The sequence below is a fragment of the Jaculus jaculus genome, chromosome 11 (assembly GCF_020740685.1).
Source record: "Jaculus jaculus isolate mJacJac1 chromosome 11, mJacJac1.mat.Y.cur, whole genome shotgun sequence".
NCBI classification, from domain to species: domain Eukaryota; kingdom Metazoa; phylum Chordata; class Mammalia; order Rodentia; family Dipodidae; genus Jaculus; species Jaculus jaculus.
Genome location: NC_059112.1, coordinates 108,676,153 through 108,699,154, shown reverse-complemented (window position 1 = coordinate 108,699,154; position 23,002 = coordinate 108,676,153). Strand labels below are relative to the sequence as shown.

General features: G+C 49.3%; 1 protein-coding gene across 8 annotated transcripts; it reads right to left on the bottom strand.

The window, feature by feature from the left end:
- Positions 1–184: 184 nt before the first annotated feature.
- Anks3 (ankyrin repeat and sterile alpha motif domain containing 3) lies at positions 185–22,796 on the bottom strand. 8 transcript variants are annotated; one of them, XM_045161433.1, is made up of 17 exons: positions 22,720–22,796; positions 18,079–18,250; positions 16,523–16,721; positions 16,212–16,333; positions 11,563–11,644; positions 9,790–9,925; positions 6,679–6,837; positions 5,782–5,919; positions 5,320–5,429; positions 4,861–5,028; positions 4,003–4,127; positions 2,186–2,327; positions 1,747–1,919; positions 1,383–1,468; positions 830–913; positions 637–725; positions 185–548 (listed from the first exon to the last, which is right to left on the bottom strand). In XM_045161433.1, exons 2-16 carry the CDS (start codon positions 18,246–18,248, stop codon positions 649–651), a joined length of 1,971 nt encoding a protein of 656 aa, XP_045017368.1. In that variant the 5' UTR covers positions 18,249–18,250; positions 22,720–22,796; the 3' UTR covers positions 185–548; positions 637–648. The 8 variants fall into 8 exon arrangements, with proteins under 8 accessions (XP_045017368.1, XP_004652293.2, XP_045017369.1 ...); XM_004652236.2 differs by having other exon boundaries at positions 185–531; XM_045161434.1 differs by having other exon boundaries at positions 185–531; positions 5,320–5,426.
- Positions 22,797–23,002: the final 206 nt, after the last annotated feature.

Below are 23,002 nucleotides of genomic sequence, written 5' to 3'. Positions count from 1 at the left end.
AAGGCCACTGAGCAGGGCAGAGGCGTGCTGCTGGGCAGTCAGGCACCAGGCCTTGCTTACTCCTAGCAGCTTCCAAACTGAGTCAAATCAGATTCTGTAGTCACATGGGCTCTAGTCAGAGACAGAGGACATGACATGCTGCTGTTGGCCAAGGCATGTCATATGACCAGAAATGAGCCCCCACCAGCTTATGCTTAATTTTATTTTCAAACAAATGGCATGTTTCCTTGTGTTCCAGTCCTCACCTGTAAGGTCAAACCTTAGAGTGACACCTGCATATTCTTTCCTCACAGCCCCACCTGGTCTGGACCAGAGCAGCCCCTAAGCTTGGGACCTTTCCACCAAGATCTGGGTGCCGGGCCCTCGTCCTGCCTCAGTGCTGGTCCAAGCTGCCCTGGCAGGGGCCACAGCCCCATCCTGCCTGTCCACAGGCTGCTCCCTGGGCCTGGGCCACAGCTGTGGCCTGCTCACTGCCCTTCTGTCTTCTTTGACATAGAACTTCAGGGTGGATCGATCACCCAACGTCAGATTCTGAAAACCAAAGGGCCCTGGTGAGAAGGGACAGGCATATAGGTGGCCCAGGGGACCACTGGTGTATGGCCACCCAGAGCAGGCCCTAGGCAAGCCAGCACTTACCATCCCTCCTGGCTAGGGCTCCCGCCACTTCTTCCCATTTAGCACCTGCAGTTTCTCCAGGCTCTGTGTCACTGAACATAGTGCCCGCCCTGAGGACAGGGCCAGTTAGTACTGCGTGTCAAGTCTGACAGGGAGGAAGGGAGTCTGGGGGAGGGGTGAGGTTGAAGCCTCACAGCCTACCTAGAGGACTTACCCAACTCGTGGACACGATCTTCCAGGGCTCCTGATAACTCCGAGAGGCTCAAGGCCTGCAGGGATGGAGGCCAGCCTTTGAGATCTGCAGTACAAGAGAGTGGGTTGACCTAGGTGTGTCCCACACAGGTGCTGGTACACAAGTGAACCCCAAAGCCCAAAGCTAGGGTGCCTTGTCACGTTGTCCCCAACTAGAAGTCTGTGGGGCATTAAAATGCACTGCCAGTTGATACTCAGCCCAAGGAAGGAGTGAGGGTCTCGGACCCATGCAGAGATGGACTCAAGAGTGGCCCTAACCACTAAATGAACAGCACTGTCTGCCATGACACTGTCTGGTGGGCATGTCACTTCCTCCCTCCCAGGAAAAGAGGGGGGGAGGAACAGTACATCTCCAATCACAGGTTCAGCCAAGAGCCTTGGCTCCTCAAAAACTTATCGCTGGACACAGATGGTGCTCACAGAGCATTGAGGTGGTGATGCTGATGCGATATGCCATCTAGGGCTTCTAGCCCACCCTTCAGCCTAGTCTAGAGCCAAGCTGTACCTCCTCTTACCTGCTGGGAGAAGGGATGGGCTCAGGGTGGTTGTGCTAGGGGACTGGTCTTGTCTCACTCGGGCTGACAGCTCAGCCTGATAAGCCCTGCAGGACACAAGATCAAGTGTAGTGAGACAGAGGCCCCCCTGCTGAACTCCTAGCCCCAACCCCAAGGGCAAAGAGTTGCCTTAGCCCTACGACCAGGCTTGGCAAGCAGCCGCGGAAGCTGTGCTGGCCAGACCAACTCCAGTGCTCAGCCCATGTCAATGCCTGGGTCTATACTGTGGGAGGCAGGGCCCAAGGGATGCGGGGGCAGCACTGTGATCCCCCCTCATTTAGAGGAGTAGGAAGGGACTGATGAGTGAGAACCTGACAGCACTTACCGCAGCTGGTCGAGGACAAGGGCAGCATCCTGGGCCAGGGTCCAGGCCTCCTGCAGGTGGGTCTGCATGTCCTTTTGCGCACTGTCCTGTTCCAGCAGGCAGCTCTCTACCACGGCCCGCAGCTCCTGCTCCTGGAACACCTGACCACGCAGGGCCTCAGCCTCCTCACAGCGCTGCAGACAAATGCCAGGCTGGAGGGTCCAAGGTCCACAGCGCCCTGGCTCACCACAGGGCCTGGAGCCTTGTCAAGCTGATTCTGACCACCTCTTCCCACCTCCACTTCAGACTGCTCTGGAACTGCTCCCTTGGGCTCTGAGTAACCACTTTTTCCTGGGCCTCAAGCTCTCCTGTCTCCATCTGACTGACTTCACCACCCACCCCACAAGCTTCCTGTATCACGCAGTTCTGGACGTGCCCACTGCCCAAGCTCCCCACTTGCTCTGTGCAGCTGGATAGCAAGCTCCTGCATCTCAGCCTCCAGCCGATCGGCGTAGGCCAGCTCCAGGGAGTCACTGGGGGGACGAGCACTACTGTGCCAGCGGGCAATGGCAGAAGTCATCTTCCTTTTGGGCCCAAACAACCTGAAGGGATGAATCAGAGGGCGCATGTTGGTATTTGCCATGTGTGTGAACGTTGGGCCACCTTAAGTTCAAGGCCATCCCCTAGCTGTGATGGTCTGGAGAGGCTGCAGGGAGACTGGGGCAGAAGAAAGCAACAAAAAGCTTCCCAGAGCCGCAGACATCACTGGCTCTGCAGGAGCTATTATGGTGAACCCAAAGGGAGGATTCTGGAAAGGTCCCCAGGAAATGTCTCCCCTACAGGACACTGCTCTGCAGGATACGCATGGGCCACCTTGGCGTCTACAGAAGGCTTGGATGGTAAGTGCAGCCAACTCAGGCTAAGTTCAGCTCTGAGCACAGCAGCAGCCATCTGGGTCTACCTGCAAGAAGCAAGGGAGGCAGTGCAGCCTTTGTCCCCCTAATGACAAGTGTAGGAATTCTGGTCACTGATGGGCACTGATGAAAGTCCCTTCCCCTCGGCCTAAAGCAATGTCCAGGGGACTTAAAGGGCAAAGTGTTTCTCTCTCCATTCTCCCCATCTGGGAGCCAGATGATAAGACGAGGACATGCAAAAGCAATTGCAGGGCTGGAGAGATGGCTCAGCAGTTAGGGTGCTTGCCTGCGAAGCCTAAGGACCCATGTTCAACTCTCCAGGCACCATGTAAGCCAGACACCCAAGGTGACACAGTGCACAAGGTTGCACATGCGCACAAGGTGACACACACACGTCTGTAGTTCGGCTGCAGTGGCTGGAGGACCTGGTGCACCAATTCTCTCTCCCTTACTCTCCTTCACTCATAAAAACAACAACAACAAAAACCCATGAAATTCAAAGAACTAAAGATAGTCAAACATAGAAAAGCAAACTTGAACTGAAAAGTACAGTAACTGAAAAATGAACTCATAAGCAGTTAAAAGCAGATGTGTGCAGGCAAAGGAAAGAACCAGCAAACTTAAGACAATGGAGTAAGATGGCTCAATGGTGTGTTATTTATTTCCATCCCCCCAGCATCCATTTAAACAGCTGGGCATATATATAGCCCCAGTCCTGCAGGTAGCAGAAACTGGAAAATCATTAGGACTTACAGGGGTACAGAAGGCAAGTTCTGGAATCAGTAAGAGACTCAAGTAAGAATGGGCTGAAGAGTGATGGAATGGGACACTCCAAATCCTCTGGCTTCTGCTGGGCCACTTCATAAGCACATGCACGTACATATACCACAGACATCCTAACCACATGCAAATAAATAAATAAATAAAAGATGATGGAAAAAGGGTTTAAAAGAACATGAAGAATGCCTGAGGGACATGAGTTTCCATTGTGGGAACCAAGAGAGAAAGAAAGGAAGAAAGAGTAAAGAAAGAACGAAGTCTGGATGGGGGCGCACACCTTTAATCCCAGCACTTGGGAGGCAGAGGTAGGAGGATTGCCATAAATTCAAGGCCACCTGAGGCTATATAGTAAGTTCCAGGTCAGCCTGGGCTAGAGTGGGGCCCAACCTTGAAAAGCAAAAACAAAAAATTCTTAAAACAGTGAGCTGCCAATGTTCAAGAGTTCGGCCTCTAGAAGCTGGGCTATCTTAGGTCATGTGAACCTGAGCCTTATGGTGAGCAGGACAAACCCAGGCTGGGAAGTAGTGTAACCCTGGCCACAGAATGTGTGGTTTAATAAGGAGGTGTGCCCCTGGGGACTCACGTGATACCAATTTCCTTCAGATCGCTCTCAGTGAGTGTCAGGAAAATTCGCAAATCCACATCCTGCTCCTCGAACACTGGCAGGTACTTCAGACATCCTATTTGCTCCAGCAGCGTGGCAAGATCCTGGAGAACGAAGGAGATGTGGGAGGCCTGGGGGACAAGAGGTGTCTAGTGACTAAGAACTGGCTTCCTCCCCATTCTGAGCTCAATACTAACTACTAGAGGTTCCCAACTCTCCCCTCCAGCTTCAGTGCCTTGAGCAGAACAGGGGACACAGGGAGGCTGAGGCTTCCCGAGAGACGCTCTGATGGGGCTGAAGAGATGGCTTAGCAGTTAAGTGCTTGCCTGTGAAGCCTAAACTCCCCAGGACCCACATTAGCCAGATGCACAAGGGGGCACACACTCTGGACTTCGTTTGCATTGGCTGGAGGCCCTGGTGTGCCCATTCTCTCTCTGTCGCTCTCAAAAAAAGTAAAATAAACAAAAAAAATTTTAAGATGCTCTGGTGATGCCTGTTGCTCTCCTCCACTACCTCCTTGTTTCATGTCCAGGCCCTGGGACATTTAATGGCTACTCAGAACCTTGGTTTTGTAAGGGACAGCCAACTATACTACAAATCCTGGACCCTTGACACACACCCAGGGTGGGACAAGCTGCAACATCAACTCTGCAGAGAGCTGCTGCTCATCAGGAGCTGTCTCTGAGCCAAGTCACTTTCCAGGTCACTTATGAGAAACTCGAAAGCCTCTCCTCTCTGCAGAGCTTGGCCAATCATGCATACACAATAAATGCCTCCCAAGTCACAGAGCTTCCACCTCTTCAAGCATGCAGATGCTAGTTTCCCCAGTGTTCTTACCTGGGGTCCTGAGTAAGGTGGCCTCTCAGTTTGGGGGTCAGATGCTGGTGTACAGGCAGTCCCTGTGCTGGGAGGCCACTGGCTGTCACTGTTGCTGTAACGACTCTTGGTCTTCAAATAACTCTTGGTTTGTTTGCGAACAGAGCTTTTGTGGGCATGATCGGAATCCTGCATTAAGGGGGTGTACAGGGACTCAAGCCTCGCTCCTGTCAGCACCACACCTCTGGCCACTTCATATGACCTAGGTCTGGTTTTGTGAGGCTTGGACCCTTTAATGAGATGTCCCCCATCTTGCCACATAGGCTTCCTTTGTGACCTCCCTGCATGCAGCCCCCGTCCCCAACCTAAGCTTTGAGTATCCTCAGGGCATGAGGCAGGCACACAGTAAACTTCTGCCTATCTCACATAACGGTCAGTGATCTCCCATGACACCAGGAAAGGAGGGAGAGGGAGTGTCACCTCATTGCTCTCCAAGGAGGCTTCACTGCTGAGCCCCTGGGCTCTAGCCAGGCCCTCGCTGCTGCTGCTTCTCCACACAGGCCCAAGGCTGGCACAGAAAGCAGGTTCTTCTGGTAACAGGGAAGATGGCATGGCTGAGCTTTGTGGGCTCAGTTCTTAGCAGCAATCTACACAGCCCGGCACTGCCTGCTCACCTGGCTGCCCATCCCAACTCTCAGACAGAATGGCGGTGCTTGTCTTTTCTACATGCTCACAAATCCACCACATCTAGGATGGTGCTTGGGGCGGGCAGGCAAATGGTAAAGTGGTGCCAACTGCCTCTATGAGAGCTTTAAAGGCCTCAGAGCTGACCCTGTGCATTTTGAATGGCTCCAGCCTGTGAGAACCCTGGGCCAGACACTTCCCTCAGCTGTTATGGCAGACTGGCTCTCCTCACAGGCACAGGAGCCTACCACAGCGTACCGCGGCTGCTGCTGCTGCTGCTCTCCACATCGCGCTCGTTGATGGGGGAGGTGACATCTCTGCAGCAGAGACCTTCACTTGCCAGGGGGTTGTCATCACTGCTGGTGAAGGTCACGTAGCCCCGTGGAGGCACCTGTTCTGTAGGGAATAGGTGTGTAAGCCCTCGTGAACACCACTGAGGCACCACCCTTGTTCCATAGGTATTAACCCTCTGAGGGTACTTGGGGTAAGGAAGGCCCAAGATTTAGATAGGCAGGAAGCCTCACAGCTGCCAGCTCATCTGCTTGCACAATAGTCTGGTGGTGACTGTCACCTGCAGTTTACACACAGAAAGCGATGCCCTGGTGGAGCCAGGGCCAGCACCTAGGGAGAGTACCTGCTACTTTGTCAGAGAGAGGTGGGCAGTGGCAGGCTAGCCCTAAAGACTCTTCAACTGGAAAAGGACCACTCCCCCACGGCATTTCTGTTAGCGGAGTACAGCTAGCACCACCCTTCCACAGACCCTGACTTAACACAAGCCCTCTGCTAGGGATGGAACCTAAGGCCTTATGCATGCTAGGCAAGTGGACCAGAGCTACATCCTCAGCTGCCACGGCTTGTTTTTAATACATGAATACTGCCAGGGAAGAGGCTCTGGGCTAGAAAGGAACAACAGCAATACAAGCTTCTTCATTCGGCAACCTATCTGCCTGTGAGCAGGCAGTCTGTAACTGAGAAGGGAGCTTGCCTAGCATTCTTAAGACCCTAATTTGATGCTCAGCATGGCACAACACACAATGTGAGCCTCACTCCTACCGAACACCCCAGCAGCGTAAATTCTGGAAAAAGTCCTGTATCCATCAACACAGTCTGGAGATATTCCTCTACCAGTGAACCCTTGGGAAAGGGGACTCTCACCATAGCTGGGCTGCGTGGTCTTGCCTCCAAGTCCAACAGCTGTGATCCTGGCCAGGGCACGTGGCCCCTCGTGAATGCTGAGGCCCTTCTTCCGATAGGGCCTCTGTCGCTGAGGAACAGGGAAGGACTCATCCGAAGAACTCAGATCTTCATATTTTTCTGCAGGTCAGAAACCAAAATTAAGATAGTTGGTTCAGTGATAGACTAATTTAGCAATCCTGATAGTTAATACCCCCCAAAATAATAATGTCTTTAAATAAAAAAAAGAAAAAGTCTCCCTATGTTCAGGCTAGCTTCAAACTTGAAGCAATCATCTTGCCTCTCTGTTTCTCCCAGCACATGGGAGGCAGTGATAAAAAGTATGGCACTGAGTTCGAGGCCAGCCTGAGACTACACACAGAATTTCAGGTCAGCCTGGGCTGAGACCCTACCTGGAAAAACCAACATTTAAAAAAAAGGACCAGTGAAGAGCAGAAAAATCAGAGCTGAGGCCAAGAAGTGCTCCATATGATGAAGAAGGTACAACCAGTGTCACTAGTTAGCATTCAAAGTCTGATTTATTTATTTATTTATTTATTTATTTATTTATTTATTTATTTATTTATTTTTGAGGTAGGGTCTCGCTGTAGTCCAGGCTGACCTGGAATTCACTATGTAGTCTCAGGATGGCCTCAAGCTCATGGTGATTCTTCTACCTCTGCTTCCTGAGTGCTGGGATTAAAGGCGTGAACCACCACACCCAGTTTCAAAGTTTGATTATTTTTTAATCAAATAATGCAGCAAGCAGGGTGCAGACTTGAACCCAGGCCTTTAGACCTTGCAAACAGATGCCTAAACCACTGAGCAATCTCTCCAGCCCATTAAAAGTTATTTTTATCAGGGTGGGCATGGTGGTACACGCCTTTAACCTCGGCACTTGGGAGGCAGAGGTAGGGTAGGTGGATCACTGTGAGTTCGAGGCCACCCTGAGACTACATAGTGAATTCCAGGTCAGCTTGGACTAGTGAAACCCTACCTCGAAAAACAAAAAAAAAAAAAATCTTTTTAACTTATTTGCAAGTAGAGAGAGGGAAGAAGCATGCTAGTGCCTCCTGCCACAAACTCCAGACACATGCGCCCCTTTGAGCATCTGAGTACACGTGGGTACTGAGGAACTGAAGCTGGGCTGTCAAGAGTTGGCAAGCAAGTGCCCTTAACCACTTAGCCATCTCTTTAGCACCAACAACCAGCCTCTTAACAGTGGCATTTCCATCATGAACAGGCCAAAGATAAGGTTATGCACTATCTTCACTGTGTTTACCAGGCATTAGCACCAGGATGAGAAGCAGCAGAGCAGCTAAGCTTGCAGACTGGTAGTACACCTAGAAAGTCCTGGAGAGGCAGTAATAAATGAACATGAACAAGAAAGAATTCAGCAAGAGCAGAACAGATAACAGCATGCAGAAACCAACTGGCTTCTATATAAAAACACAAGCAGCAATGGCTAGTTAAGGAACATCATGCTAGTAAAAACCCCACCTCCAAGAGTAACAAAGAGAGTTAAATATTTCAGAACAAGCAAGGCATGGTGTCACACATCTTTAATACCAGCCCTCAAGAGGTGGAGGTAGGAGAACTGCCATGAGTTCAAGGCTAGCCTGGGACTACAGAGTGAGTTCCAGTCAGCATAGTCTAGAATGAGACCCTACACCTCGGGGGGAAAAGAAATAAACAAAAAACTTAAGGATAGGACTGGAGAGATGGCTCAGTGGTTAAGATGCATGACTAGGGCTGGAGAGATGGCTTAGCGGTTAAGCGCTTGCCTGTGAAGCCTAAGGACCCCGGTTCGAGGCTCGGTTCCCCAGGTCCCACGTTAGCCAGATGCACAAGGGGGCGCACGCGTCTGGAGTTCGTTTGCAGAGGCTGGAAGCCCTGGTGCGCCCATTCTCTCTCTCTCCCTCTATCTGTCTTTCTCTCTGTGTCTGTCACTCTCAAATAAATAAATTTAAAAAAAAAAGATGCATGACTACAAAGCCTAAAAATCCAGGTTTGATGTCTGATTCCCTAGTACCCATGTAAGGCAGAAGCATAAAGTGGCACATTCATGTGGAGTGCATTTGCAGTGGCTAGAGACCCTGGCACAACCATTCTTATTCATTCTCGCTCTCTCTGCTTGAAAATAAATAAAGTTAAATTGAAAAAAAGGGGGTGGGGGCTGGAGAAATGGCTTAGCAGTTAAGGTGCTTGCCTGAGAAGCCTAAGGACTCAGGTTTGATTCTCCTGTACCCATGTAAGTCAGATGCACAAGGTGACACATGTATCTAGAGTTTGTTTGCAGCGGCTAAAGGCCCTGGTGTGCCCAATCTCTCTCTCTCTATATCTGCCTGTCTCAAATAAATAAATATGTAAATAAATATTTTAAAATAAAAAAAAAAAAAACCACAAGCTGGGTATGGTGGCACATACCTTTAATCCTAGCACTTGGGAGGCAGAGGTAAGATCTCAGTGAGTTCAAGGCCACCTTGAGACTACACAGTGAATTCCAGGTCAGCCTGGGCTACAGTGAGACCCCAGCTTGGGGAAGGGGAAGAGGAAGGGGAAGGGAAAGGAGAAGGGAAAGGGAAAGAGAAAGGGAAAGGGAAAGGGAAAGGGAAAAGGAAGGAAGGGAAGGAAAGAGCATAAAATCTGAAAGCCAGCCGGGCGTGGTGGCACCTGCCTTTGATCCCAGCACTCAGGAAGCAGAGGTAGGAGGATCATGGCCTTGAGTTCAAGCCCATCCTGAGACTACACAGTGAATTCCAGGTCAGCATGGGCTACAGTGAGACCCTACCTTGAAGAAGAAAACAAACAACAAAAACTTTGAAAGCCAGAGGAGATCCCTCTGTGAGGTTTGCCTCCTCTCCATAGCCCATAGGGCACAAGATCAGCTGGCAGGAACCATTCTCCAGGCCAGGCTTGCCTGTCTCTATAGGCCTTGAGCCTCAACTCCACCATATAGCTGGCAGCAAGGCAGAAAAGGCCTTTGGGCAGGGCCAGTAGAGCAGACCGTCACAACAGTAGAGACTCCAGTGAGGGGCTGTTCCTGCCTCCCACAGCCCCGTTCCATGAGAGAGTGGAGGCACAAGCACATACCTGAGCTCCGATAGAGGCCCTTGGGCAGGGCAGGAGAGTGGGTGTCCATCAGGGCCACAATCTTCATATGCCCATATTGCCTAGCCAGCATCTGGGCTGTGGCTCCACTGTGGTCTCTTGTGTCGACTTTGACTCCCTACAAAAGTCCAAGAAAGAACTTGGAACTCTAGCCAAACTTTTGGCTTCTTCGGTTGCTGCTTGGGAGGGTGGCTGGGGGAAGACACTACTATGCTGACGAGGAGGGAAACCGGTTTGGCCTACTGCTACCCCTGCTCTGTCTCCTTCATGACGGGGAGAGGTCTACAAAGCCCATCACTGGAATAGTGACCAACCCATCCCGCAGCTGCCTGTCAGGTGCTGATGGCTCCTGCTGACGGCAGTGAAGCAGAAGGGAGAATCTGCAGCCACCAGCGAAGGTTTACCCTCAGCCTGCATAATCACTGTGTCTGACTCACCAAAGATCACACAACACCGAGACGCCACTCACTACAGAAGCAGCCATTTAGCCGACCCTCAAAATGCAGGCTGCACCCCCACCTAAAATGAACTTGGCACCCCCCACTTTCCTGTTATTTTTGAGACAGGCTGTGGTCACAGATGGCCTTTAACTCCTGATTTTCCTGCCCCTATCTTCCTTGTGTTGGTACGATGGGTGTACACCACCATGCCCAGCTCAAACTTGACTTCTTTTTGTTACTTGTGTGTGTGTGGATGGGCATGCCAAAGGCTGCTTGTCATTGCAAATAAACGCCAAACACTTGTACCACCTTTTGCATCTGGCTTATGTGGGTGGCTTGGGAATTGAATCCCGGCAGTGGGCTTTGCAAGCAAACATCTTTAACTATTGAGCCATCCTCCCAGGCCTCTTAAACTTGGCATTATTTTTGGTTTTTTGTTTTTTCCGATGTAGGGTCTCAGTACAGTCTGGGCTGTCCTGGAACTCACTCTGTAGTCCAAGGCTGGCCTCAACCTCACAGTAATCGACCCTCTGCCTCCCAAGTGCCATGTGTCGCCACACTGGCATGAACTCAGCAACTTTGTTCAAAATGTTTTCATTTATCTATTTGTAATAAGAAGGTGGGGAGAGAGAATTGGGTGTGCCAGGGCTTCTAGCTGCTGCAAACAAACTCTAGATGCATGAGCCCCCTTTGTGCATCTGGCTTTACATGGGTCCTGGGGAACTGAACCTGGGTGGTTAGGCTTTGCAGGCAAGCGCCTTGGCTGCTGAGCCATCTCTCCAGCCCGACTTGACATCGTTTATCCAAAGTTCTAAATGCATTTATAGGGCTGGAGAGATGGCTTAGCAGTTAAGCGCTTGCCTGTGAAGCCTAAGGACCCCGGTTCGAGGCTCGGTTCTCCAGGACCCACGTTAGCCAGATGCACAAGGGGGCGCATGCATCTGGAGTTCGTTGGCAGTGGTTGGAGGCCCTGGCACGGCCATTCTCTCTCTCTCTATCTGCCTCTTTCTCTCTGTCTGTCACTCTCAAATAAATAAATAAAAATGAACAACAACAAAAAAAAATATATAAAATAAATGCATTTATAGTCTTGGTACAACCATTCCACACATGTGACTCTAACCTAAGGCTAGACCCTAAATAAGAAGAAGCTTTTACACACAATGATAGCACACATGTGAATAACAATGACACTGTTCAATGAAATGTGTAACTGTGTGAAGCTATGTATAAGGAAATCGTTAGAACTTATAATTCAGTAACATGATTCCCCATTTGCTGTGAATGAGTTATGAGGTGATGATCAGTCACTTACATGATTCAAAAAATACTGCACAATTATTTCATGACCAGAGGCAGCTGCTTCCATCAAAGGAGTGAATCCATAAACAGGCTCCCTGCAAGAAGGGGCCACAGTCAGGTGGTTAGCAGAGGGAAGATGGGCCACACAAAAGCTCCCTGCCAAAGACAAAATCAAGCCCAGACACCTCAGTGTAGAGCACAGCACAGACTCACGCCCACACTCCTGCTCTCTCGAGAGTTTGGTGAGCAGATGGGTATGGTGGCACACACCTTTAATCCTAGCACTACAGAGTCAGAGGTGGGAGGATCATCAAGACTTTGAGAGTACCCTGAGACTACATAGTGACAGTAAATTCCAGGTCAGCCTGAGCTAGACCAAAATCCTACTTGGAAAAAACAAAAACAAACAAAAAATTTTGTGGTGACAAATCTGGTATGGTGGTGCATGCCTTTAGTCCCAGATACCAGAAGGCTAGGGAAGGAAGAGCGCTGTGAGCTCCAGGGCAGCCTGGACTACAGAGTGAGTTCTAGATCAGCTGGGATTTAAGTAGACAAGGCATTGAAAACAAATCAAACAAAGGCCAGAGAGATGGCTCCACTACAAAGCCTAACAACCTGGGTTCTATTCCCCAGTGCCCCTGAAAAGCCAGATGCACAAAGTGGTCCACACAGCTCAGGTTTGAAGTGGCAGAAGCCCCAGCATGTGCATGCTCTCTCTCTCTCTCCTTGCAAATAAAAAAATAAATCAAACAAGCTGGGCATGGTGGCACACACCTTTAGTATCAGCTTTCCCTCCCTACCTAACTTCTCTAAAGAAATACAAAATATATGTGTCTGTGTGGTTTTTTTTTTAATTTTTTTTGTTCATTTTTTATTTATTTATTTGAAAGTGACAGAGAGAGAGGGAGAGAAAGAGACAGATAGAGAGGGAATAGGCGCGCCAGGGCTTCCAGCCACTGCAAATGAACTCCAGACGCGTGTGCCCCTCGTGCATCTGGCTAATGTGGGTCCTGGGGAAATGGGCCTCAAACTGGGGTCCTTAGGCTTCACAGGCAAGCGCTTAACCGCTAAGCCATCTCTCCAGCCCGTCTGTGTGGTTTTTTGAGGTAGGATATCCCTCTAGCCCAGACTGACCTGAAATTCACTATGCAGTCTCAGGCTGGCCTCCAGCTCACAGTGATTCTCCCACTTCAGCCTCCCGAATGTTGGGATTAAAGGCATAGGTCACCATACCTGGCATTATTTATATTCACTAGCACACAGAGAGAGAATGGGCATGTCAGGGCCTTATACCACTGTAAACTAACTCTAGACACATGTGCAACTTTGTGCATCTGGCTTTATGTGGGTACTAGAGAATGAAACCCGGCCTGTTACACTTTGTGAACAAGCACCTTGAACCAATGACCCATCTCTCCAGCCCTAAATAAAAAAAGATTTTTTTAAACCAGGTGTGGTGGCACATGCCTGTAATTCCAGCATTCAGAAGGCTGAGTTAAGAGGACTGCTGTGAGTTCAAGGCCACCCTGAGACTACATAATGAATACCAGATCAGCCTGGACTAGAGCGAGACCTTACCTCGAAAAACCAACACACACACATACATACATACATACATACATGGTACTGTTTTATACTCTGTTACTTATCCAAGCTTCAACTTTTGAGTTTGACAACCTTGAGAACTGCTCCTGAGAAGGACATACACTAATAATCCTGATTGTCCCTACAGTTGCAGTGGCTACAGCTGATCCTATACACGGTCACTGATGCCCCAGCACACAGTTTCAGTGGCTACAGCTGATCCTGTACACGGTCAATGATGCCCCAGCACTGTCTTCAGAGGACTCCCTCAACTGTTTCTTCCTTCCCGCTGGTCCAGAAGCCAGGAGTTGTGTTAAAACACTGCCTCTCATCCACTCTAAGACATAATATTTTTTTCACATCTAAACATTGTTAGGATCACAATGTGTCTTAAAAACATTCAGTAAGAGAAGAGATTGCTCAGCAGTTACGTGTGCTTCCTGCACAAGCATGAGGGCTGGGTGTGGCCACATGTATCTGTTAATTCCAGTTCTGTGGGGAGTGGAGACATGAGCATTGCTGGGGCTCACAAATGAATGGCAAATTTTAAAACTGGTGAGACTCCATCACAAGAAAACAACAGATGGTTGAGTGATGGAAGAGGACATCTGATGTTCTTTTCCAGCCGCTGCAGGGGAATGCATGGGGTGCTGCACTGGCGCACACACACACACAGACCACACATACTATGCACATGCAAACAAACAGAGTCGCAATGAGACCAGCTGTCCCTGTGGTAGAGTGCTTGCAGGGGTGGCACTGAGGTCTCCAGGGTTCTGTCCCATTACCATTTGTCTATATGATGACACAGACAACAGGTATGAAAGAAAGAGGAATTGGCATTTATGTACAGTATTTAAATGCCACTCAGTATGCTAGGTCCCTGGCCATATGTACGCCATGTAATTCTACCAATGCTCTGAAGTCTTGCTATCCTGTTTTTACCTTAAACAAGGAGGCTCAGCCAGGCGCAGTGGCCCACACCTTTAATCCCAGCACTCAGGAGGCAGAGGTAGGAGGATTGCCATGAGTTCGAGGCTACCCTGAGACTCCATAGTGAATTCCAGGTCAGCCTGGGCTAGAGTGAGACCCTAACTCGAAAAACCAAAAAAAGGAGGCTCAGGGAGGCTGGAAAGATGGCTCAGTAGTTAGGCAGGTTCGATTCCTCAATACCCACACAAAGCCAGGTGGCACATGCATCTGAAGTTGATTTGCAGTGGCTAGAGGCTCTGGTATGTTCATTCCCTCTCTCTCATAAATAAATTTAAAAAAAATATTTTTTCAAAAGAAGGCTCAGGGGCTGGAGAGATGGCTTAGCAGTTAAGGTGTTTGCTTGCAAAGCCTAAGGACCCATGTTCTACTTTCCAAATCCCACATTAGCCAGATGCACAAAGGTGAGGCAAGTGCAAGGTCACCCATGCCACAAGGTAGCTCAAGCATCTGGAGCTCAACTGCAGTGGCTGAGGCCTTGGCATTCATATTCTCTTTCTCTCTCTCTCAGTAAAAAAATAAGTAAGTAAAGAGGCGGGCATGGTGGCACATGCCTTTAGTCCCAGCACTTGGGAGGCTGAAATAGGAGGATCACCAAGAGTTCACGGCCACCCTGAGACTACACGGTGAATTCTAGGTCAGCCTGGGCTAGAATGAGGCCCCACCTCTTAAAACCAAAAATAAAGAAATAAACATTTTTAAAAAAATGAGGCTCAAACTAGGTGTGGTGGCACATGCCTTTAATCCCAGCACTTGGGAAGCAGAGGTAGTAGGATTACCATGAGCTCAAGGCTACCCTGAGACTACAAAGTGAATTCCAGGTTAGCCTGGACTAGAATAAGATAAAAAAAAGTGTGGGGGGGGGGGAAATGAGGCTCAGGGATGCAGAAAGATGCGCTTAAATAACCACTAACATATATGCACAAAGTCCGTTAAGTGGACAGGCCTGCCCATTCTACCATTTGTTTTATCCTTTCATGTAGGGCAAGGTGGCCCTATAGACTTCTATAGAGTAGGACAAGTCCCAGTCCAAAGCCGGGCATGGCAGTGCATGCCTTTAATCCCAGCATTTGGGAGGCAGAGGTAGGAGGATCACCATGAGTTCATGGCCACCCGGAGACTACATAGTGAATTCTAAGTCAGCCTGGGCTAGAGCAAGACCTTACCTTGAAAAAACCAAAGGGAGGAAATAAAAAATAAAGAAAGCCCACTTTCTGTTTGGGCTGGAGAGATGACTTAGTGGTTAAAGCACTTACCTGCAAAGCCAAAGGACCCAGGTTTGATTCCCCTGGACCCTGGTCAGACAGATGCTCAAGGTGGAACATGCGTTTGGAGTTTGTATGCAGTGGCTAGATGCCCTGGTGCAACCATTCTCTCTCTCTTTCTCCCTCTCTCTGTTTCTTTCTCTCAAATAAATAAATAAATAAGTTAAAAACAGTAACAATAACAAAAGAAACCAAAAAAAGGGCTGGAAAGATGGCTTAGTAGTTAAGGTGCTTGCCTGCAAAGCCAAAGGTTTGATTCCCCAGGACCCACGTAAGCCAGATGCACAAGGTAGCACATGCATCTGGAGTTTGCTTGCAGTGGCTGGATGCCCTGGTGCGCCCATTCTTCTTTTTCTCTCAGTCTTTCTCTCTCTCTCACTGCCTCTTTCTCTCAAATAAATTAAAAGCAGCCAGGCACAACGCACATGCCTTTAATCCCAGCACTTGGAAGGCAGCGGTAGAAGAATTATTGCGAGTTCAAGGCCACCCTGAGACTACATAGTTAATTCCAGGTTAGCCTGGGCAAGAGTGAGACCCCATCTTGTAAAACAAACAAAAAACCAAACAACAACAACAAAAAAACCCCAAGGGCTGGAGAGATGGCTTAGCAGTTAAGGTGCTTGCCTGCAAAGCCAAAGGACCCAGGTTCAATTCCCTAGAGCCCATGTAAACCAGATGCACAAGGTGGCACATGGGTCTGGAGTTTGTTTCTAGAGGCTGGAGACCCTGGCGTGCCCATTCTCTCTCTTTATCTCTGTCTGTCAAATAAATAAATAAACAACAAACAAGTTAGCCCACTGTGGCCACATATGGCAACACTCACCTCACGTTGGCATTTGCTCCGCTATCCAGAAGGAACTTGACCATCTGCTGGTGGCCAGCGCTGGTGCAGTGAAAGAGCGCAGTCCAGCCGTGAATGTCTTTCATCTCCAGCTCTGCACCTTGCTTCGAGAGAATACTGTGGGTTATGGCACACATCCCGAGTGGTGGGTGAGCAGCTTCCTCCGGGCCATCAGCTACAGAGCCAAGCAATTACACGTGCACACCTACACAGTGGCCTACAGTGCCTCATGTCCTGTCAGGGAGGCCAGGGAGTCCCTCAGGTTTCTGGGTCTGTGACCCCTCGTAGCTCACCTGAAGCAGGAAGTAGGCGATGCTCTCATTGCCACAGCTGGAGGCCAGCATCAGTGGAGTCTGCCCTTCAGGGGTCGGTACATTCACACTCACCCCTGCCTCGAGCAGCAGGTGCACAATGGTATCGTGTCCAATGTAGGAGGCATACATCAGCGGGGTCCAGCCACCACCATTCTTCTTATTCAAATCTAACTCTCCCCTAAGCAAACACAAGATACATTGGACATGCCCAGCGCCTCACCCATGGGCTTCACCAGAGTTAGTGGCCAGTCCAGGCCAAGCTAGAACTGGCAAGATGAGATAACCTTCCAGAAGGAGAAGTCACCCGCTCCAAGAATGGGGGAAAGACAGACATGCAAATGCCTTTCTATCCTCTACCCTAGTTTTCTCATTTTATTTATTTTTTATTTATTTTTTCATCTGTCCCATTGCCTCCTAGCCCAGGACCGGCAATTCTCTTCTTCACCACCATGATCCATAGTGTTCAAGCAGGGGGGATGAGCAAGGCATGTTGTCACTTCTGGTTCCCATGGCCTGGGAAGAGCTGCAGACACACAGCAGGTGGAGGCCAGGGGTCCAGCGAAACACCCCACAGTGCAAAGGCCCTGCCACAGCAAGAATTAGTCTGACGGGCTGGAGAGATGGCTTAGTGGTTAAGGTGCTTGCCTGCAAAGCCAAATGACCCAGGTTCAATTCCCCAGGACCCACATAAGCCAGGTGCAGAAGGTAGCACCTGTGTCTGGAGTTGGCTTGCAGTGGCCAAAGGCCCTGATGCACCCATTCTCTTTCTCTAATTAAGCTAAGCATGGGGGTACATGCCATTAGTCTCAGCACTTAATAGGCAGAGGTAGGAGGATTGTTATAAGTTCAAAGCCACCCTAAGACTACATAGTGAATTCCAGGTCAGCCTGGGCTAAAGTGAAAATCTACCTCAAAAATCAAAATAAATAAATTGCCTTCTTCCTGAGTGCCCACTGTGTGTCATCAATGTCATCTTCCTGCAACAAGCAGGTGAACCTACCCCACCCACTAAGACTATAACCGTGTATGAGGCCCCAGTTTGTGGGAGTTGGGGGTCACTGAGCTTCTACTCAAAATTTGAGAAATGGGCCCAGGTTTGAGTCCGCAGGGCCCACATAAGCCAGATGCACAAGGGGGTGCATGCATGTGGAGTTCATTTACAGTAGCTGAAGGCCCTGGCATGCCCATTCTCTCTCTCCCCCTCTTTCTCTGTCTCTCAAATAAATAAATTTTAAAAGTTGGGGCTGGAGAGATGGCTTAGCGGTTAAGTGCTTGCCTGTGAAGCCTAAGGACCCTGGTTCAAGGCTCAATTCCCCAGGACCCACGTTAGCCAGATGCACAAGGGGGCGTACACATCTGGAGTTTGTTTGCAGTGGCTGGAGGCCCTGGCACGACCACTCTCCTCTTTCTCTCTCTCTGCCTCTTTCTCTCTTTGTCTGTTGCTCTAAAATAAATAAACAAATAAAGATTTTAAAAAAAGTTATTAAAAAAAAATAAAAGTGAGACAACAAGACACACTCCCCAAGCCCTCTTACCGCTGCACACATTCCTTCACCACCTCATACTGGCCGATGGAGGCGGCCGTGTGAAGATCCAGGGGGACATCCAGCTCTTCCCGACTGACCTGTGTGCCGAGCCCATGCCACATGGACAAGCTGCGGTTCAAGAGCTCTGGCTCACTGGCTTCATCGCTGAGTTCAGACATAGCTGTGGAGCAAGGCCCAAGGGTTAGGTCTGCCTTCCTGGTTCTTCCAGGGAGTGAAAGATTCCTACCCATCACTGCTGAGAGCCTGACGGTCACCCCAGGGTTTGACTGAGCTAGCTTTCTTCAAGCAGCACAAGGGAAGCATCTGTGGAGAACCATTCATTGGGCTGCTGGATTGCTTCACTCCACAGGTGCTGAAGGAGGATGAACCAGGAGCTTGCAAACCTCTGAGTGAGCAGTAAAACTGTGCTGGTGGGCTAGAGAGATGGCTTAGCAGTTAACGCATTTGCCTGTAAGGCCAAAGGACCCAGGTTTGATTCCCCAGGACCCATGTAAGCCAGATGCATAGGGGGCACATGCATCTGGAGTTCGTTTGCAGTGGCTACAGGCCCTGGTTTCCTGTCTTCTCTCTCTCTGCTTGCAAATAAATTAAATAAATAAATAAATAAAAACAGTGCTGAGTCAACCAGCCAAAGCAGCTCCTGTGTTTGAACATACAGCAAAAATTTAGCTTTGATGCCGGGTGTGATGGCACATGCCTTTAATCCCAGCACTTGGGAGGCAGAGGTATAAAGATCACCAAGAGTTCAAGGCCACCCTGAGACTACATAGTAAATTCCAGGTCAGCCTGGGCAATAGCGAGACCCTCCCACCCTCACCCCCAAAAAATTTAGCTTTGAAATTGACTTCTATGATTCCTAGTTTGTTGACCTCATGGGCATAGGATATCTCAAAGAATCACTATTAAAAATACACATTGGGGGGCTGGAGAGATGGTTAAGCACCTGCCTGTGAAGCCTAAGGACCCCGGTTTGAGGTTTGATTACCCAGGACCTACTTAAGCCAGATGCACAAGGTGGCGCATGCATCTGGAGTTTGTTTGTAGTGACTGGAGGTCCTGATGTGCCCATTCTCTCCCTCCACCTCTCCCTCCCTCCCTCCCTCTTTCTCTCTCTGTCACCCTCAAATAAATAAACAAACTAAAAAAATTTAAAAAATAGATCACAGATGAGCCTAAATAATGGTACCAAACTGCCTGTATTTACTGAAAAGAAAACTAATAAATTAAATTAAAAAAAAATAAAAAAAAATACAGTAAAAAAAAAAAATTTAAAAAATAATACACATTGGGGCCCGAAGAGATGGCTTAGCGGTTAAGGTGCATGCCTGTGAAGCCTAAGGACTCAGGTTCAATTCTCCAGGTCCCATGTCAACCAGATGTACACGGTGGCACATGCATCTGGAGTTTGTCTGCAGTGGCTAGAGGCCCTGGCGTGCCCATTCTCTCTCCCTCTATAATAAATAAATTTTTAAAATATTTAAAATAGAGTAGAAAAAGCCAATGAAACCTAAATTAAAAAAAAAAAAAACAAAACGAGAAAAGCCCAACGTGGTGGCACACGCCTTTAATCCCAGCACTTGGGAGGCAGAGATAGGAGGATCACCATGAGTTCCAGGGCACCCTGAGACTACATTGTGAATTCCAGGTCAGCCTGAGCTAGAGTGAAAAACCAAAACCACACATTACGGGCTGGAGAGATGGCTTAATAGTTAAGGCATTTGTCTGTAAAGACTAAGGACCCATATGCACACATATGGAATTTGATTGCAGTGGCTGGTGGCCCTGGTATGCCAATTTTCTTTCTCTACCTCATAAAAATAAACACGGCTGGAGAGATGGCTTAGTGGTTAAGGTGTTTGCCTGAGAAGCCAAAGGACCTTGGTTTATTCCCCAGGACCCACATAAGCCAGATGCACAAGGTGGCACGTGCATCTGGAGTTCGTTTGCAGTGTCTGGATGCCCTGGCACACCCATTCTCTCTTTCTGTCTGGTGGCCTCTTTCCCTCTCTCGCTCTCTCAAATAAATAAATTACATTAAAAAAAAAAAAACTTAAAAACACATTGGGGCTGAAAGGATGGCTTTGCGGTTAAGGCACTTGCCTGCAAAGCCAAAGGACCCAGGTTTGATTCCCCAGGATACCCGTAAGCCAGAGGCACAAGGTGGGGCATGGGTTTGGAGTTCGTTTGCAATGGCTGGAGACTCTGGCACGCTCACTCTCTTTCAAATTAATAAATAATTAAAAACACACACATTGGGGTGGAGATGGCTCAGTGGTTAAGATGCTTGCCTGCAAAGTCTAAGGACTCAGGTTCCAATCCCTAGTACCCACGCAAGCCAGATGCACAAGGTGGCATATGTGTCTGGATTTCCTTTGCTGTGGCTAGAGGCCCTGGTGCACCCATCCCCCGCCCCCAAATAAATAAACAAACGTGCAAGGCCCAAACTTTAAGATTCCAAACTTTAGAAGAAGCACTGAAAGAAAACACAGAGAAGGATATGTGTGGAAGTGCATGACTAATCTCAACAGTTGGAAGATGGAGGCAGGAGGATTTTGAGTTGGAAGAGGCCAGCTGGGCAGAGTGAGACTCTCTCTCAAAAAAAAAAAAAAAAAAATTGCCGGGTGTGGTGGCACATGCCTTTAATCTCAGCACTAGGGAGGCAGAGGTAGGAGGATCACCATGAGTTTGAGGCCACCCTGGGACTACATAGTGAATTCCAGGTCAGTCTGGGCTAGGGAGAGAGACCCTACCTGGAAAAACCAAAGGGGGAAAAAAGACAAAGGGAAGGATGAGAGGCCAGACTAATGGGACCACAAAGAGGCAGAAAGAAGAAATTTGGGGGGTCTAAATCTGCCAGTCTTAACTGTGGTGGGACATATATGACTGTGCATTCAGCAAAACTCAAGACCTAACCCCCAAAATGGATTTTACTGCAGGTGTTTTAAGTATACTTTTGAGGGGGGTGGGAAGGAGAGAATGTTCCTAAAACAAACTAGGATATGATCCATGGTACTCAGCAAACATTACGTGATCAAGAATCTACCTATGCAACCCTTGAAAGTGAGCCATTTTGGGGAGGGGTGTTGCCAGACAGGCAATTTGGTGGGGTGAACCTTTTCCTGAGATAGGATGACCCCAGGACAATGAGTGTGTCAGTCCTTTATTCTGGGAATCTTAGTCAAACCAAAGCCAAGCCTTTCCCTTCCTAGAATTCTTAGGTCTAGGAGTGATGGCAAATCAGTACAGAAAAGGGAGGGTTGGAAATTCAGCTCAGTTGACAGAGTGTTTGTCTAGTAAATGTGAAACCTTAGGTTTGATCCCTAGCACCTCATGTAACCCACACACATACCACAAAAAGATGCACCAATAAACATCTCACAAGCCACCAATCAGGGAATGAAGAAATGCAGGACCTTGATAAGCACGTTTGGATATGATGGACCAGTAGGCAACAGAGCCTGCTTCCTGAACTACAAGCTTCTCATACTGGAAGTTCTAAAATCAGAAATGCAGCGCCTCATCTCACAGGTGGGACCACTGATCTTGAATCAACAGAGCATGGAGAGCAATTCCCTAAGAGGAATCAAGTCTCCTTCCAAGGGATGGCCTCTAGCTTTCCTGAGGCTTGTTTCTTCTACTCCAAACACCTCCTTCAGGCTGGGCCTGCAGTTTCTCCCCATTTACTGGACATCCATATCTGGCATCCCCACAGTACTGACAGGCAATCAGAAACAGACCCACCTCCAAGAATGAGTATGAAGTCCACCTCTCACCTGTGGAGGGAGAACTCTCATTCCAGGGGAAGCTACAAATCTATGCTGTTACCACCCTACACAACAAGTGTCCCACCATGGGGAAGCACTAACAAAATGATTACAGACTCACACTTGCAATCCCAGCACTTGGGAGACTGGCAGGAGAACTGCCATGGAATTGGAGGCAAGCCTAAACTACAAAGTAAAATCCTTAACTCAAAAAACAAACCGGGACTGGAGAGATGGCTCCGTGGTTAAAGATGTTTGCTTGCAAAGCCTGCCAGCTCAGGTTCGATTCCCCAGTACACACGTAAAGCTAGATGCCCAAAGTGGTGTGTGAATCTTGAATTCGTTTGCAGTGGCAGGAGGCTCTGGCATGCCCAGTGCCCGTCCTCATTCATGCCCATCCTCTCCTTGCAATAAATAAATAAAAACAAAACCATAAAACGATTATACTCATGGAAATATCTGCCTGCACCTGCAAAGTGCCTCCTGCACCTTGCTTCCGGAACTCCAGAAGTAGCCCTGGGGATATGATCTCTTAACTTTCCTTCCCCTCAAGTTCCTGTCCATTTTGTAAATATTCAATACCTATTACTGTTAAAGTTAAAATTATTCTGATGGCGAGCATCACGCTCGCAGAAGGTCCGTCAACGCCCCAAAAGGGGTCCTCGCAATGATATCCCCTCCGGACAGGCACCTCGCTCAACCCAGTAGCCCCGCGCCCCACGGTTCCCAGTCCACTGGGAACCCAGTCCACTGCAGAGCTGCGGCTCCGCGTCACCAAGCCACACCACCAGCGAAGCGCAGAACCGGACGCCCGAGCGCCAGGCCAGGGGACACAGTAGCGGACAGCGCGCCGCACCCGTCTAACCTGCGCGGGCCTCCGGTCTCCACGAGCCGCAACAGCACGCTCTCTCACTGGCCGCCGCCCCAGCGCCCGGCCTGTGGCCCGGCCCACCCGGAAGTGACTTCAGGGGCGCGTGGAGCACGTCGGGACATTGGCAGACGTCTTGTTATTGGCCCTCCCGGCCCCTCAGCCTTCCAGTCAGCTCCTCAGCTCGCGAGTGACGGCTACGGTAGCCAATGAAAGAGCACCTCATGGAGCCGGTGATCAACCAATCATGTCGCAGAGAGGCGGGACTCACCCAGCGGAA